A 13602-nucleotide genomic window follows, 5' to 3' on the forward strand; every position below is an offset into this window, starting at 1 on the left:
CTGTTTACAAAGATGGAAGAAGGCGTTCCCCTGCGCGCGGCCCCTAATCAGCGCTGTGCACATGGGCCCTATGGGGCCTTTTAGATATTATGGAAAATTTGTAGGTATAAATCTCTCTATATCAACGACATGGGATCATAGAATATTATGGATCATAGATATAAAATATATAGCCTATCGTTTATAGACTATGTGTATTATATAGATAAAGAGTGATTTAGATACAGTCATATAGATCATGTAGGGATATTCTGTAGGTATTCACTCCACATATGATATGGGGCCTTGTATATAATATGAATCATGAGACCATATAGAGTAGATAGCTAAAGAATACATATATTGTTTGCAATGTATACATCTTTGTGTATCCCTTTGAGACTGTAGACGCTATCCATGCATCTCATATAGAGTAACATAGATGTAAATTTTTTATTGTATAGATGCACCTACTGGCCTATGTTCATAAAGAGCTTATACATAATATTTTAACCCTATATTACATAAAGCTCATACAACCCGTACATGCATATGTCTCAATTATCATATAGAGTCATGTGTCATATGGTGTTGTATGAATGTTATATAGATTATTTGTATTTAGATAGTATGCATCTCTTTAGTCATAGATTATTTAACTCAGTACATGCATCTCAATACACAGCCAAAGCGGTGTATATATAAAATTATGCAGATAATATATCTGAAATACAAGTCACATGGATGCAAATATAAAGAAGTTTATACTCCCACAGAATATAGGTTAAATACGTATGCAACCATTTATAGCCTATTGTACAAATAATATAGCTATAAACATTTATAGAGCCATATACTGCCAATGTGATATATAGACTGCCTAAATAATAGACATTATTTCTAAAATTCTCTCATCACATAGAGCCATACAGATACAAATATACAAATTCAATAGATAATTTATATTACTTGTGCATGAAGAAACATACCTCTATGTAAAATACTGCATTTGCAATATCTAAAATAAATTCGAAATGACTATTTAACCTTTGGACACATTATTGTCAGTTTCCAGACCACCTGTTAAATTTTTTTGCAATTAAATTATTTTTGAGGCTCCAGCAATAAACAAAGGCATTGATTATTGTCTACAAACAGGTGTAATTATTTGTTAATTAGCATCTACAATGGGAAACAACAACTCTGACCTTCGAGCAATGGGGCTATTTTTGTTCGATAATTAGTTTTTAATAGAATTAGCAAACCTTGCTGTCCGGTAGCTGGGTTTTTGGAGGAGGACTAAAGTCTCCAGGTGTTTCACAACTAATGAATCATGTAGAACAGAATCCAGTCCACATGCCTTCACATTAAACTGAGATGGACGGAGATCTGGCTCTCTGGCAAGGACACACACACGCACACACACACACGCGCACTGGAGAAGAGGGACCATCTGTTCCCCTGGATAATGTGCTGAAGGAACCAGGATACGATACAGCAAAGCCTCACAAGAAACATGTACAAAACCCAATTAAGCATTTTATTAACACATATTCTCTCCTTTTTATTAACAAATAGAAAACAGACTGCCTGTACAACAGATTTAATGCCGTTTTTTAGTCTGCATGTGAACACAAAGTCAAATGATTTCATCCCATGTCTGCATTTTTCATCTTCCTTTGTGCTCGGGCCATAGGAGGAAAGAAACACTTGAGTATGCACATATTTCCAGACCAATGATGCTGTCGTGACGTTACGGGAGACTTGTCTTTACGAGCCACGGTGAGAGATGATCAGATGTGGAGAGTTCAGGAGGTTTCGTATTCCCAGCCTCAGCCTGTCTGTTTTCTCACGCTTCTGACGCGAGTCCGAGCGAATGAAAGATGGCAGAGGTTCAGCTGGAGGAGCGACACGTGGCGGCTGTACATGTGTGGGGCAGGTCGTTCAAAACAAGCTGACCTTTGACCCCAGCTGACCCGGCATGGAACAAGGACTTTGCAGTGGCAGCAAGAACAACATTTTCTTGTCTTTCTTTCACTCGATAGGCCTTTAGAATGGAAGGGTTTCAAGAAAACGACTGCACACAGAGCAGAACGAGTCTGAACGTGTTCGTTAGTTTAGTCAGTGTCCTGAACGACAGCAGGTTCATCAAGGTCACGAACTCAGGTGCGAGCATTTCATCTCTTTTATATTTGATTATACGGTTTTATAAAGTATCAGGAGGTGAAAAGGTTGTTTTTTTTATTTTATTTTATAAAAGTTCCCCTTTTCCCACCAAATAAAAGTAATCATTTAAAATATAATAATGATAAAAAGTAAGAAATCATCAGCAGCTCTGAATGCTCCTCTTACAGTATTAGTAACCTGGGTCATGTGAAAATACATGTCCACATGTGCTGAAAATAATTGAACATATGCGAAAAAATCACAAATGAATAATAATAATAATATAAGAAACAAATAAGAATAAAAAATAACCCCTTGGATATGCAATGATCAGCATAAGTGATACAAATATTGTATTTTCTGACAGATCGTACTGATGATACAATAATAATAATGATAATAATAATAGACGATGATGATAAAAATCAAGCAGTAAGGTAATACAGAGACAGGAGCTGTGCGTTAGAGACCAGAACGAAGCTTGTGTTGCTGTTTTCAGAGAGAGAGGAACAGGATTGCAGTGATTCCAGTGAAAGACGTCCCGTGATGTCTCCTCTCTTCTGATATTCCTCTTCTCTCAGTCTCTCTTTCTCCCTCCAGCTGTGGTGACTGAATAGGTAGGATGATTATGGCTCAGAGGGAAGCGGCGGCTCTCCGGATGTGGCGTTCTGAGGCATTCTGGGAGTGGTTACGTTGCATAGTGATCGAAGCTGCCCAGGTACTCCAGAGCTGCTCTGTAGCACAGCTGGTACTGGTCCTGCACACACACAGGACACACACAGTTAAAGACGACACATTATGCTTTTTTACATGTTCAACATGTAAATTCTATTGGTCCCTATCTTGAGCCCAGCGCAATTGACTGAATTGATGTATCATTCCTATTTTGGGTGGTTCAGTGAAAAGAGGAGCGTGTTTCGGCGCAAACGTTCCCTGGTGATATTTTGCAGTTTCAGAAAACAATTCCGCCACAGATCAGGAGAAACCTCGTCTAAAGTCAGTGGCGTGTTATTCAGATGCTATTTTAAGGGCGCATGCTTGGCCATAATGTAGCGTGTGCACAACAGCATACACTTTGCTTCTCTCATCTACACAGACGCAGCAGTTCATATTTTTGCAAATCATACATAATAACAAGGACAAATATTACCACACGAAAAAGATCATTGTGATGTCCATGAAGATGTGAAAAAATAGGCATAAATCTAGCTTACACATTTACCCAAATTATTATACGCCTGTTTAACCGAAGCTAATTTGTGTGGTTTCTCCCATCATCCCCATACAATGTCACTTCTCTGTCTTTTACGGCCCTGACGAGAACGTTGGTCTCCTGGGGTGTGAAGCGCTCCTGGCGTGCGCTGGCAAATCCGCCGTTATAATAGCAAACCGCCATGGAACAAGCGCGAATGGGAATGTGAGAGGACGCTCTGATTGTTATTTCACGTTACGTACGTATTTCACGTAATGGCGGTTATGATAAGGGGCGGGACATTTCCCAAACACACTCGAAGCGCTTGACCAATCACAACACACTGCTCCAGCCGACCAATCAGAGCACAGTGTGCTTTTCAGAAGGCGGGGCTTCATAGAGACAGGAACTAAACAGAGCGTTACTGACAGACTGGGAAGAGAGGAGCCGCAATAATGGAGAATATGGGGAAAATAATGCGTTTTATGAATATTAAAGGGGGGGTACAATGGTGTTTCATGTATTCAGAGTTGTTTACAGTGTTAAAGAGATGGATTCTCATGCTAATAATGGCCAAAGTTTGAAAAGTTATTTTGAACGATTAACAGAGAATTTCTGTGCTGAAAATCATACTTCCGAGTTGCAACACGTTTCGGCTGGTTTTTTTCTATCGTAGATCTAATGACGTAGACCAGAGTGGAACTCCTTATATGAGCATTGCTCTCGGAAAAGCGCGTTCACGCACACGTCGACCAGAGGAGAGAAAGACCCTCTTATATACTGTCTATGGAAAGACCCAAGCGCATATCGACGCGCTACTACCGGAGATCATCATCATCAGCGCTAAATAGGAATGGTTGATGTCAAGAATGTCTCCAAAAAAGTGTGTTTTGGGATGTGAGGGAAAGTTTACCTTGTTCAGCTTCCCAAAGAACCCAGTGTTACTGGAACAGTGGATGCACTTTGTATTTCCGGGACAGCAAAGGAGTGTGGCAAGTGCGGTTTTGTGTTCTGGTCATTTCAGTGACGAATGTTTTATTAACAAGGTCGTCGCTGGATTTGCAAACCGGTTGCAATTAAAACCTGGCGCGGTCCCAGTGATAAAACACCCCATTCATGTAAGTACAACGGTATCACGCGCTCCCGCTTGACTCTATAGCTCCGCCCACGCCCAGAATCAAGGACCTCGGCTTTTTCCGGATAGAATCGGAAAGCTGTATTTTTATTTTATAAATATGATGAAACTAAAGACTTTTTGGAGATATGAAGGACGCACTATTACTCTATAGGTACTCAAGATTAACATGAGATTGACTGAAACTAAGTATTTTACCCCCCCTTTAAGGCATGAAAACCAACTTTACTAATTCAAGACTTTGAAAATGGGCATAATAGGCCCTCTTTAAAACACAGCAGCACACACTACACCGCCCTGAGGAGCTTGAACTAATGCTTTACCTAAAAGTGGATCATGTTCTCAGCCTCATTCCAGCAACATGAGAACTTTTACATTTACAGATGAACCATTCCTTCTCCACCAGAGAGTGTGAGGCTTGTGTGAGCTTACCTCTGTCTGCACCATGGCAGGTCTCTGCGTGCGGAGTGTTTTTATGGTCTGGAACATGTCCACCACCCCTTCATACCTCATCCGCTCCAGGACAATACTTAAAGTGATGAAGACTCCTGTTCTGCCGACACCAGCACTGAGAGAGAGAGAGAGAGAGGGAGAGAGAGGGAGAGAGAGAGAGAGAGAGAGAGAGAGAGAGAGAGAGAGAGAGAGATTGTGTTCAGCACACAAACACAACATCTACCATTCGAATGAAAAAACAAGATTTTTGTTTTGAATGTCTCACCAAGACTGCATTTATTAATCAAAAAATTCCGTAAAAACAGTAATATTATAAAAAATACTGTTATTACAATTTAAAATAACTGTTTTCTATTTCTATTTTCTAAATATACCTGAATATATTTTAAAATGTAATTTATTCCTGTGATGTAAAGCTGAATTTTCAGCATCCTTGTCACATGTCACATGATCCTTCAGAAATCATTCTAATGATGATTCTAAACATTCATGATTATTATCAATCTTGAAAATATTTTTGTGGAAATAGAAATCTTCTTTAACATTTTAAATACTTTTACTGTATTAAAGTATATTTCTTTCAAAAATAAAAAATCTTATTGACCCATGTACAGATACAAAATGAGATACATCCAAAAAAGTTTTGACAGAGATTTACAACATTTTGAAAATCATATTTAATTTATCATGCAGCACACACACACACACACACACACACACACACACACACACACACACACACACACACACACACACACACACACACACACACACACACACACACACACACACCTGCAGTGAACAGTAATCGGTCCGTCCTGTCCAAACTGCTCCTTGGTTTTGTGGACTTGGCCAATGAAATCAATAAAGCCCTCTCCTGTCTTTGGCACGCCTTGTTCTGGCCAATCGGTGAACTGAAACTGGCGGATCGTCCTTGACTGACCATCCTAAGAGAGAGAGAGAGTGTGTTGTAAGAGTGTATTGTAAAGACAGCACAGCTGAAGTCATGGGTCACGTCTGCTGAACTTACCCTGGCGTCTGTGACTTTAAACTCTCGTAAGATGTACTGTGGCATGTTGTATTCAGCCATGGGGTCCACGACGAAGTACTGGTATCGGGCAGATCTTTCTGCAGGCCAGTACTGATGACACTTCTCCTGTGAAACAGAACACACACACGTGGTTAAAAGAGTGCTTCACACTTAATTGCTTTGTCCAAATGACCAAATCCCAAAGCTTTGTTTGTTCATCCTTTGATTGATACGTTTCTTGCCGTTTGTCCCTTAGATGTAACGCAGACGGACAGCCCGAGGCCAGCAGACAAGCTGATTCTCAGCATCATTAACAGTATTATGTTGTGTTAATTACAGAGATTTTCCCCAAATGAACATCCACATTGCATGTTTATTTTGTTATTATTATTTTCTGCTGCACTTAATCAGTCCCTTCAAAGGATTTGGTGATCTTTCAATTGCAAGAAGTAATGCAAATATAATAGATTCCGGCATTATATGTGGCAGCTTTTTGCATAATTTTTCCACAAAAACATTAACCTGAGGATGGTGTTCAACTGCCGGACCATAGTTGATTTCAGTGATTATGCAAAATGTGTTTACAGTAACTGTACTTTTACTGTCACTAAAGCCGGGTGCACACAATAGTCCTTTGCGATTGCTGCTTGTCAGACTGTACGAACATGATCCATGTCACACTGTAAGATCTCAGCTGTCATTAATGTCACACTGTACGACAGTCAAGACGCGTTCAAAACGGACGCACGCAGGAAAACTTGTCCCGAGTTTTACATCATCAATCATCGTGATGTGAGCTGCGGTACACGCGCGATTGAAACGGTTGCTACAAAGAAATCTCAAACGTTCATTTTGGTCACAGCTTGTCTTGGAAAACGAAGACAATTTGACATCGTCGTAGGAGAAGTCACACCGCAGGACTAAGAGTCAAATCTGACACTGCCAGAATTTCGTCTGAGGTCAAATTTGAACACAACGGTCATGAATCGGCTGTCGGTGAACATGTCAAACTAACGATGAAAGACTTCAGATTTTAGCCTAGGATAAGAGGAATCTTTTAGGATTTGCAAATATTGTCTCAGACGGCCAAATCGCGGCCAAAATCGCACAGTGTGCACCCGGCTTAATGCCTACATAATGATTATTGGTTAGGTTTTTATTGCAAAACTACAAAAACAAAAATGCTGCACTGTAAAAATGTCTAACCTCCCCAACTCAACATTTTCTAGTGACTGGTCACATCTACATCTTTCAATTGGCCCAAGTGAAATTCTGCAAATTGATAAAAGAAAATTGAGTTGGGGAGGTTAGATTTTTTTTACAGTGTCCAAATATCCCCGATAAAAAAAAGAAAAAAAGGCTGCAGCAAATTTAGTCAGTTTGGGATGCAAATTTTGAATTAGTTTCAGTTTTAGTTAATGATAATAACCCTGCACTCTAAAAAAATGCTGGGTTGTTTTAACCCAATTTTGGGTCAAATATGGACAAACCGAAACGTTGGATCAAAAATGCAATTTAAAAATTTAACCCAATGGCAGGGTTTGTCCATATTTGACCCAAAATTGGGTTAAAACAACCCAGCATTTTTTAGAGTGTGCCTTAAAGTTGACAGCGCATCAAAATAGAGGCACCTTTCACAACCCAATCGATTCCCAATGAATTCCTGGTTGAATATCTTGTTTCGCTCTGAATCACATCACAGAAGTAAAATGGGACAACTCACATTGTTTCATTGAGGTGTGCAGGAATATGTGAATCTGTCACAACTCACCCGTCCCATCTCTCTGAGCTTCGTCAGCATCACCACGATGGTGGAGTTGTGCTCCCAAAGCATCCTCCAGAAGTCCTCAGTGGTTTCAGACAGAGGACCCTGTGTGGCGATGTATGCCTTCTGCTGCCTGCAGGAACAACACATCAAGATACAGTTTAAAAACACACCAATCCTCACAGACTCTCCATGAGTGATTCCTCTAATCTAACAGCAGGAGGCGCTGCGGCTCCGTGAGCAGAAACACATCAGAGATAAAGCTGCAGTGAGAGAAAGAGGGAGCAGAGAACGAACGAGAGAGTGTGAGACAGGTGAGAAAGACAGACAGAGAGACATGATTGTGTTGTGAAGGCAGAAGAGCTCCAGATCACTCAAACTCTGTCCCGTTCGGCACTATAGCGGACGCTGTCAGCGCTCATCCTGCCGTGAGATCCTCGGGTCTCTGATGAAGGTTTTATTTTAGATATGCATCTCTGCTGTGCTTGAACAAGTGGAGTACATGTCTAATCCACCTTCTGCAGTGATTGTATCAGCGCAGGTTTCTCTCGGAGTGACTGTACTGTTGGTCATGGTGAGCGCGCCTGGTTAAATGGCTATTGTTTTACTCAACACATATAGAGGGGAAGGTATTTGTGTACTTTGCAGTGGATGAATAACGTGACATATCATCAGATGATCAAACATGAATCAAACTCACACAGAACAGTTTTACATATCTATCTATCTATCTATCTATCTAAACAAACTGGATGGATGGATGGATGGATGGATGGATGGATGGATGGATGGATGGATGGATGGATGGATGGACGATTGATAGATGGATGTAGATAGATAGATAGATAGATAGATAGATAGCTATATATCTATCTATCTATCTATCTATCTATCTATCTATCTATCTATCTATCTATCTATCTATCTATCTATCTATCTATCTATCTATCTATCTATCTATCTACATCCATCTATCAATCGTCCATCCATCCATCCATCCATCCAGTTTGTTTTGGTTAACTTTTTGATCTACATTTATATTACGGTGAGGTGAATATCTTACAGAAATATCATATATCAATGTGGGAAAAAACAATTATATATCGCTCAAAGTATCATGAACCTCTCTGTCTTGCTGACACTGGACTATAGTGTCTTACAACGATCCACTGTCTTCACTCCCATTGGTTGGCGCATCACATCACTGCTCATTTGCATAAAATGTAACATCACTAGACACGCCCACATTTCCAATCATCACAGTTGCGGACTCTCGTTGACTTCGGCTTGTTTCGGTCACTGCAAATCACTGAATGAGTGAACGCATCTTCACGCATGGCATGCTGGGAGAAAACTGCATTCATCCAACATATGCTGAAGGAGGCTGATACACACACACACACACACACACACACACACAAACCTCACAGGTGTGATAGAGCCTCATTTGTTCACTAAATGACAGGAAAGGAAATTGCTGCCCCCCACCCATCTCACTCACTCACACACACACACACACACACACACACACACACACACACACACACACACACACACACACACACACACACACACACACACGCTCATCAAGCTAAAAGCATGTGAAAGCCCTTCTCCCTCTGTCCTTCATTACAAACACGATTACTGCCAATTACTCTGTTTACACTTCAGTCGGGCGGCAGATGCAGTGGGAGCTCTTTGATTGGCCGTTAATTTGATTAAGGGCCAATAATGAGCACAGATTCTTGACACACCTTCCTCCCTCCACCTCACATGACCCCTCAGCAGCAAAGGAAGCACTTCACATTTAATTCTGAATGTTATTAAAGGATTATTCACATTGAGCACTGCTGCAAGCGTTCGCTGTGGCAGAAAGTTGCAATGCATCCCAAGAACTACAGTCACACAGACGGGATATTTTATATGATGCATATGAGACTGTGTGGTCCATTGAGTAGGATGTACTGTCTTAGGTAATGCAATTTTAATATCCATTTTTCCAGTTTTTCATTCACAGGAAACTCTTCTGAGATGTTTTACTGCACAATCCACTGAACAGACAGAAGAGGTGATATGAATGGTCATTGCTAACAAAATAAGCATATGTTCACTATGTATACTATTATTTATAGGAGGATCTTTGTTGACATCTTTGTACGCATGCGCGAGTGGTTGTGTGGCAACAAAACAAACAGTATGGTAGGCTGTAAAGACGCGACGAGCACTTTCAAGAGAGTTAGCGGGCGAAATCCACAATATATAAGCACTTTAACATCTTAAAGGCTTTTAAAAGTCTGGAGGCCTATGATTTATTTGTTTCTCGAAAAGTTGGGCCGATCTTTTCTGCCAAACAGAAAGCTCGTGCTAAAAGACACCTGAATCAGAACATGAAAACATATGACTCGGTTGATTTGACTCAGTTTTATTTTATTTTTTTATTCAATCTTCTATAAATACATATTACTAAGATTAACCATGAACAAATTAGCCTTTTTTTATTTTATTTTTTTATTCAATCTTCTATAAATACATAGTTACTAAGATTAACCATGAACAAATGAGCCTCACAAACTCGATCAGAAGCTGCAGGAACTTCTTCGGAGCGTCCAGGTTCAATCGCCTAATTGCACACAAGCACAACCACTTCATTTCTTTCGTTTTTCACGATCCTTTTCAGATGTAATTCGAAAAAACTTTTTATCAGGCCCCCAACGAGCCGTACAATCGACCACACAGCAAGAGTGAACCATCCTCTTGTCTAAATCCTCCTCCAAACGTGCAAAACAATCAAATTACAGGTATCTAGCGGTGTTTCTTGCCACACGATTCCCATGATGCAACGTGACAAACATAAACAATGACGTCACAAAAGATCCGCCGATTACATCGGACTATATATTTATATCATTAAACCTTTGCAGGTTAGAAAATATGTGACCCTGCCTGGACCACAAAACCAGTCACATGGGTCATGGATAAATAAGCTTTCCATTGATGTATGGTTTGTTAGGATAGGGCAATATTTGGCCGAGATACAATTATTTGAATCTGAGGGTGCAAAAAATTCGAAATATTGAGAAAATCGCTGTTGTCCATTAATGTTTGCGATTTTGCAGCATTCACTCACAGAAATAAATGTTGTATATATATACGGTAGGAAATGTACAAAATATCTTCATGGAACATGACCTTTACTTAATATCCTAATGATTTTTGGCATAAAAGAAAAATAGAAAATTTTGACCCATACAATGTATTGTTGTTGGCTATTGCCACAAATATACCTGTGCGACATGTGACTGGTTTTATCGTCCAGGGTCACATATAGAAACCATATAAATACAGAACACCTAATACAGAACCCTTGGGAATTATTCCTTTAACTTAGTCTCAGTGGTGGGATAGATCAAACCCAGTGCAGTCGACTGAACGTTTATCTCTGTGTGTGTGTGTGTGTGTGTGTGTGTGATAGATTGAGCTCTGCATGGAGACCAGACTCCTCATGACGGGTAATCCTATTATTTATCTGCTGAACTGTGTTCATCACCTGTCAGCTCGTGGCCGCAGGGCCGCTCTGATTCCCAGTGCTGATAGCGCTCCAGTTATGGACAGTCCTGCCAATAAGAACAATTTGTCCTGACAACTAGCAGCACAAAGGCAGTAGACACGCAGACGCAGACTTCCGAGACGGGCCATGACTCTGAGCTGTCACATCCAGCAGGAGTCAAAGAGACGGAGAGACTCGCTTCAGAAGAACACGCCATGTTTTATCCCATTTCTCCAGAGCCGGAGTCACAGTTGCTCTCAATTGGTTCTCAGATCTCTGTTTATGACTTTGGGCAAAATTGTGAATTTAAGATCTGCCTCCCTTTCAATTCAGGAGTGCGAGTTTGAATTAAAATGTCCTCACCACAGGATGTTGAATTGAAATGACAGGAAGAGGAATTTACTGAATTGCAATCACACACACACACACACACACACACACACACACACACACACACACACACACACACACACACACACACACACACACACACACACACACACACACACACACACACACACACACACACACACACACACACACACACACACACACACACACACACACACACACACACCTGTATCCGTCGATGAAGCTGGCGTTGATGTAGTCGGACCCCTCCACTCCTCTGATTGGCTGAAGACACACACGGCTCGACTCGAAGGGCATGATGTTGACCAGTCGGTTCTTGAACTTGTTGCACGGCAGACTTGCGCTGATGAATCTGGAGGTGTGTGCTTTAGAGTTGGCCAGTTTCTGCAGAGTGAAAAGACACAGAACACATTTATAGTGCTCTAAAGTTGTGAAATAGACAAATACACACTACCGTTCAAAGGTTTGGGGCCGGTAAGTTTATATTTAATATTGATCTTTTTTTTATATTTAAAGTTAATATTTATATTCAGGAGGAATGCATTAAATTGAATCCCAAAAATATGAGGCATCACAACTTTTTTCAACATTGATAATAATCGGAAATGTTTTTTGACCAGAAAATCATCATATTATACTGATTTCTGAAGGATCATGTGACACTGAAGACTGGAGTAATGATGCTGAAAATTCACCTTTGATCACAAGAAATAAATAACATTTTAAACATTTTATTTTAAATTCTAATAATATTTCACAATATTACTGTTTTTTTCTTTTTTTTTCTAAACTAAATGCAGTCTTGGTGAGCAGAAGAGACTTTCAAAAACATAAAAAAAAAAAAAAAAACGTACCGACTCCAAACATCTTATTTGGCATCATTATATTATGTTTTAGATATTAGAATCAGAATTGGTCATTGGAAAGAAAGGAATGCTCTGGGTTCAGAAGTAAAGTTTCAAGTATGTGTAGCACAAAAATGAGTTGAACTCAAAAGCAGTTTTCCACTGTCAACATTTGAAGTCTTTCTTTGGCAAAGAATGAATGTTTTGAGTGGCTTTGTTCTCAAACTTCAAATGATATGTGCTCTCTGAATCTCAGCGTGTCACCAGGAAGCATCATGGGAAAAAAACAGCCCATTAAAGTCATTCATGTTGTGCAGAGGAACCCAAATGTGTCTACACTCAGCTCCGACTGCACTGCTTCTCCACAACATCAAGCGTTTAAAAGCTGATTACATCTATAATGATCCTACATGTAAAACATCTCTGAGCCTCATCACTGGGGCCGTGAAGCGCCTCTGAGGACAGCTGGTGTGTGTTAAAGCCCAGTCGTGCAGGACTTTCAGCTTTAACTCTCACCAGTCACAGATACACAGCTCACAACACATTATTTGAAGAATTAAAAAGTGCACCTTTGTTTTAGTAAGGATATTTCTGCAAAGAATCTCAATGTGCGTGGCTTTTCTCTGTCTACAGCGGCTTTTCTTGTAGTATTACTGAGAAAATGCAATCAACCTTTACTATTAGACACGCGAATCATAAGGAATTTACCAATTCAGTTTCAGATTCTAAGTCTATGGAAGCTTGTTTCGCCACAGAATAAAAAAATAAAAAAAAGGTAATTCTTTGATTTTTTATCTCACAATTTTGACTTTTTTTCTAGTAATTGCAAGTTTATATCATGCAATTCTGACTTTATAACATGCTTATTATAACTACTATAACTGGCTTAGTTATGAAGTCAAAATTATTTCATTAACAAAACCTGCTTTTCATTGCCAATTAGTATTATTTTTATATTTTTAATTCGTTTTTATTTGATATTTTCAGTTATTTTTGTTGTTGTAAATTTTGTTATGAGCTTTGTCATTATTATTATTTTTAACATTACTATTATCTTATTTTCAGTTTTAGTTTCAGTTCAATTTAAGTTTTCATTCATTTCCAATTAGTAATTTTAG

General features: G+C 39.6%; 1 protein-coding gene across 2 annotated transcripts in view; it reads right to left on the reverse strand.

The window, feature by feature from the left end:
• Positions 1-1499: 1499 nt before the first annotated feature.
• Positions 1500-13602, reverse strand: part of ptprfa (protein tyrosine phosphatase receptor type Fa) — a 229810-nt gene continuing 217707 nt past the window's right edge. For both annotated transcript variants that reach the window (XM_079628592.1, XM_079628591.1), the window contains exons 27-32: positions 11845-12023; positions 7727-7853; positions 5956-6081; positions 5718-5872; positions 4905-5040; positions 1500-2902 (exon numbers count right to left, since the gene is read on the reverse strand). In XM_079628592.1, the coding sequence (XP_079484718.1) occupies positions 2834-2902; positions 4905-5040; positions 5718-5872; positions 5956-6081; positions 7727-7853; positions 11845-12023 (792 nt within the window). In that variant the 3' untranslated portion in view covers positions 1500-2833. The remainder of the gene's footprint in view (positions 2903-4904; positions 5041-5717; positions 5873-5955; positions 6082-7726; positions 7854-11844; positions 12024-13602) is intronic.

This window comes from Phoxinus phoxinus (genome assembly GCF_949152265.1).
Source record: "Phoxinus phoxinus genome assembly, chromosome: 11".
NCBI classification, from domain to species: domain Eukaryota; kingdom Metazoa; phylum Chordata; class Actinopteri; order Cypriniformes; family Leuciscidae; genus Phoxinus; species Phoxinus phoxinus.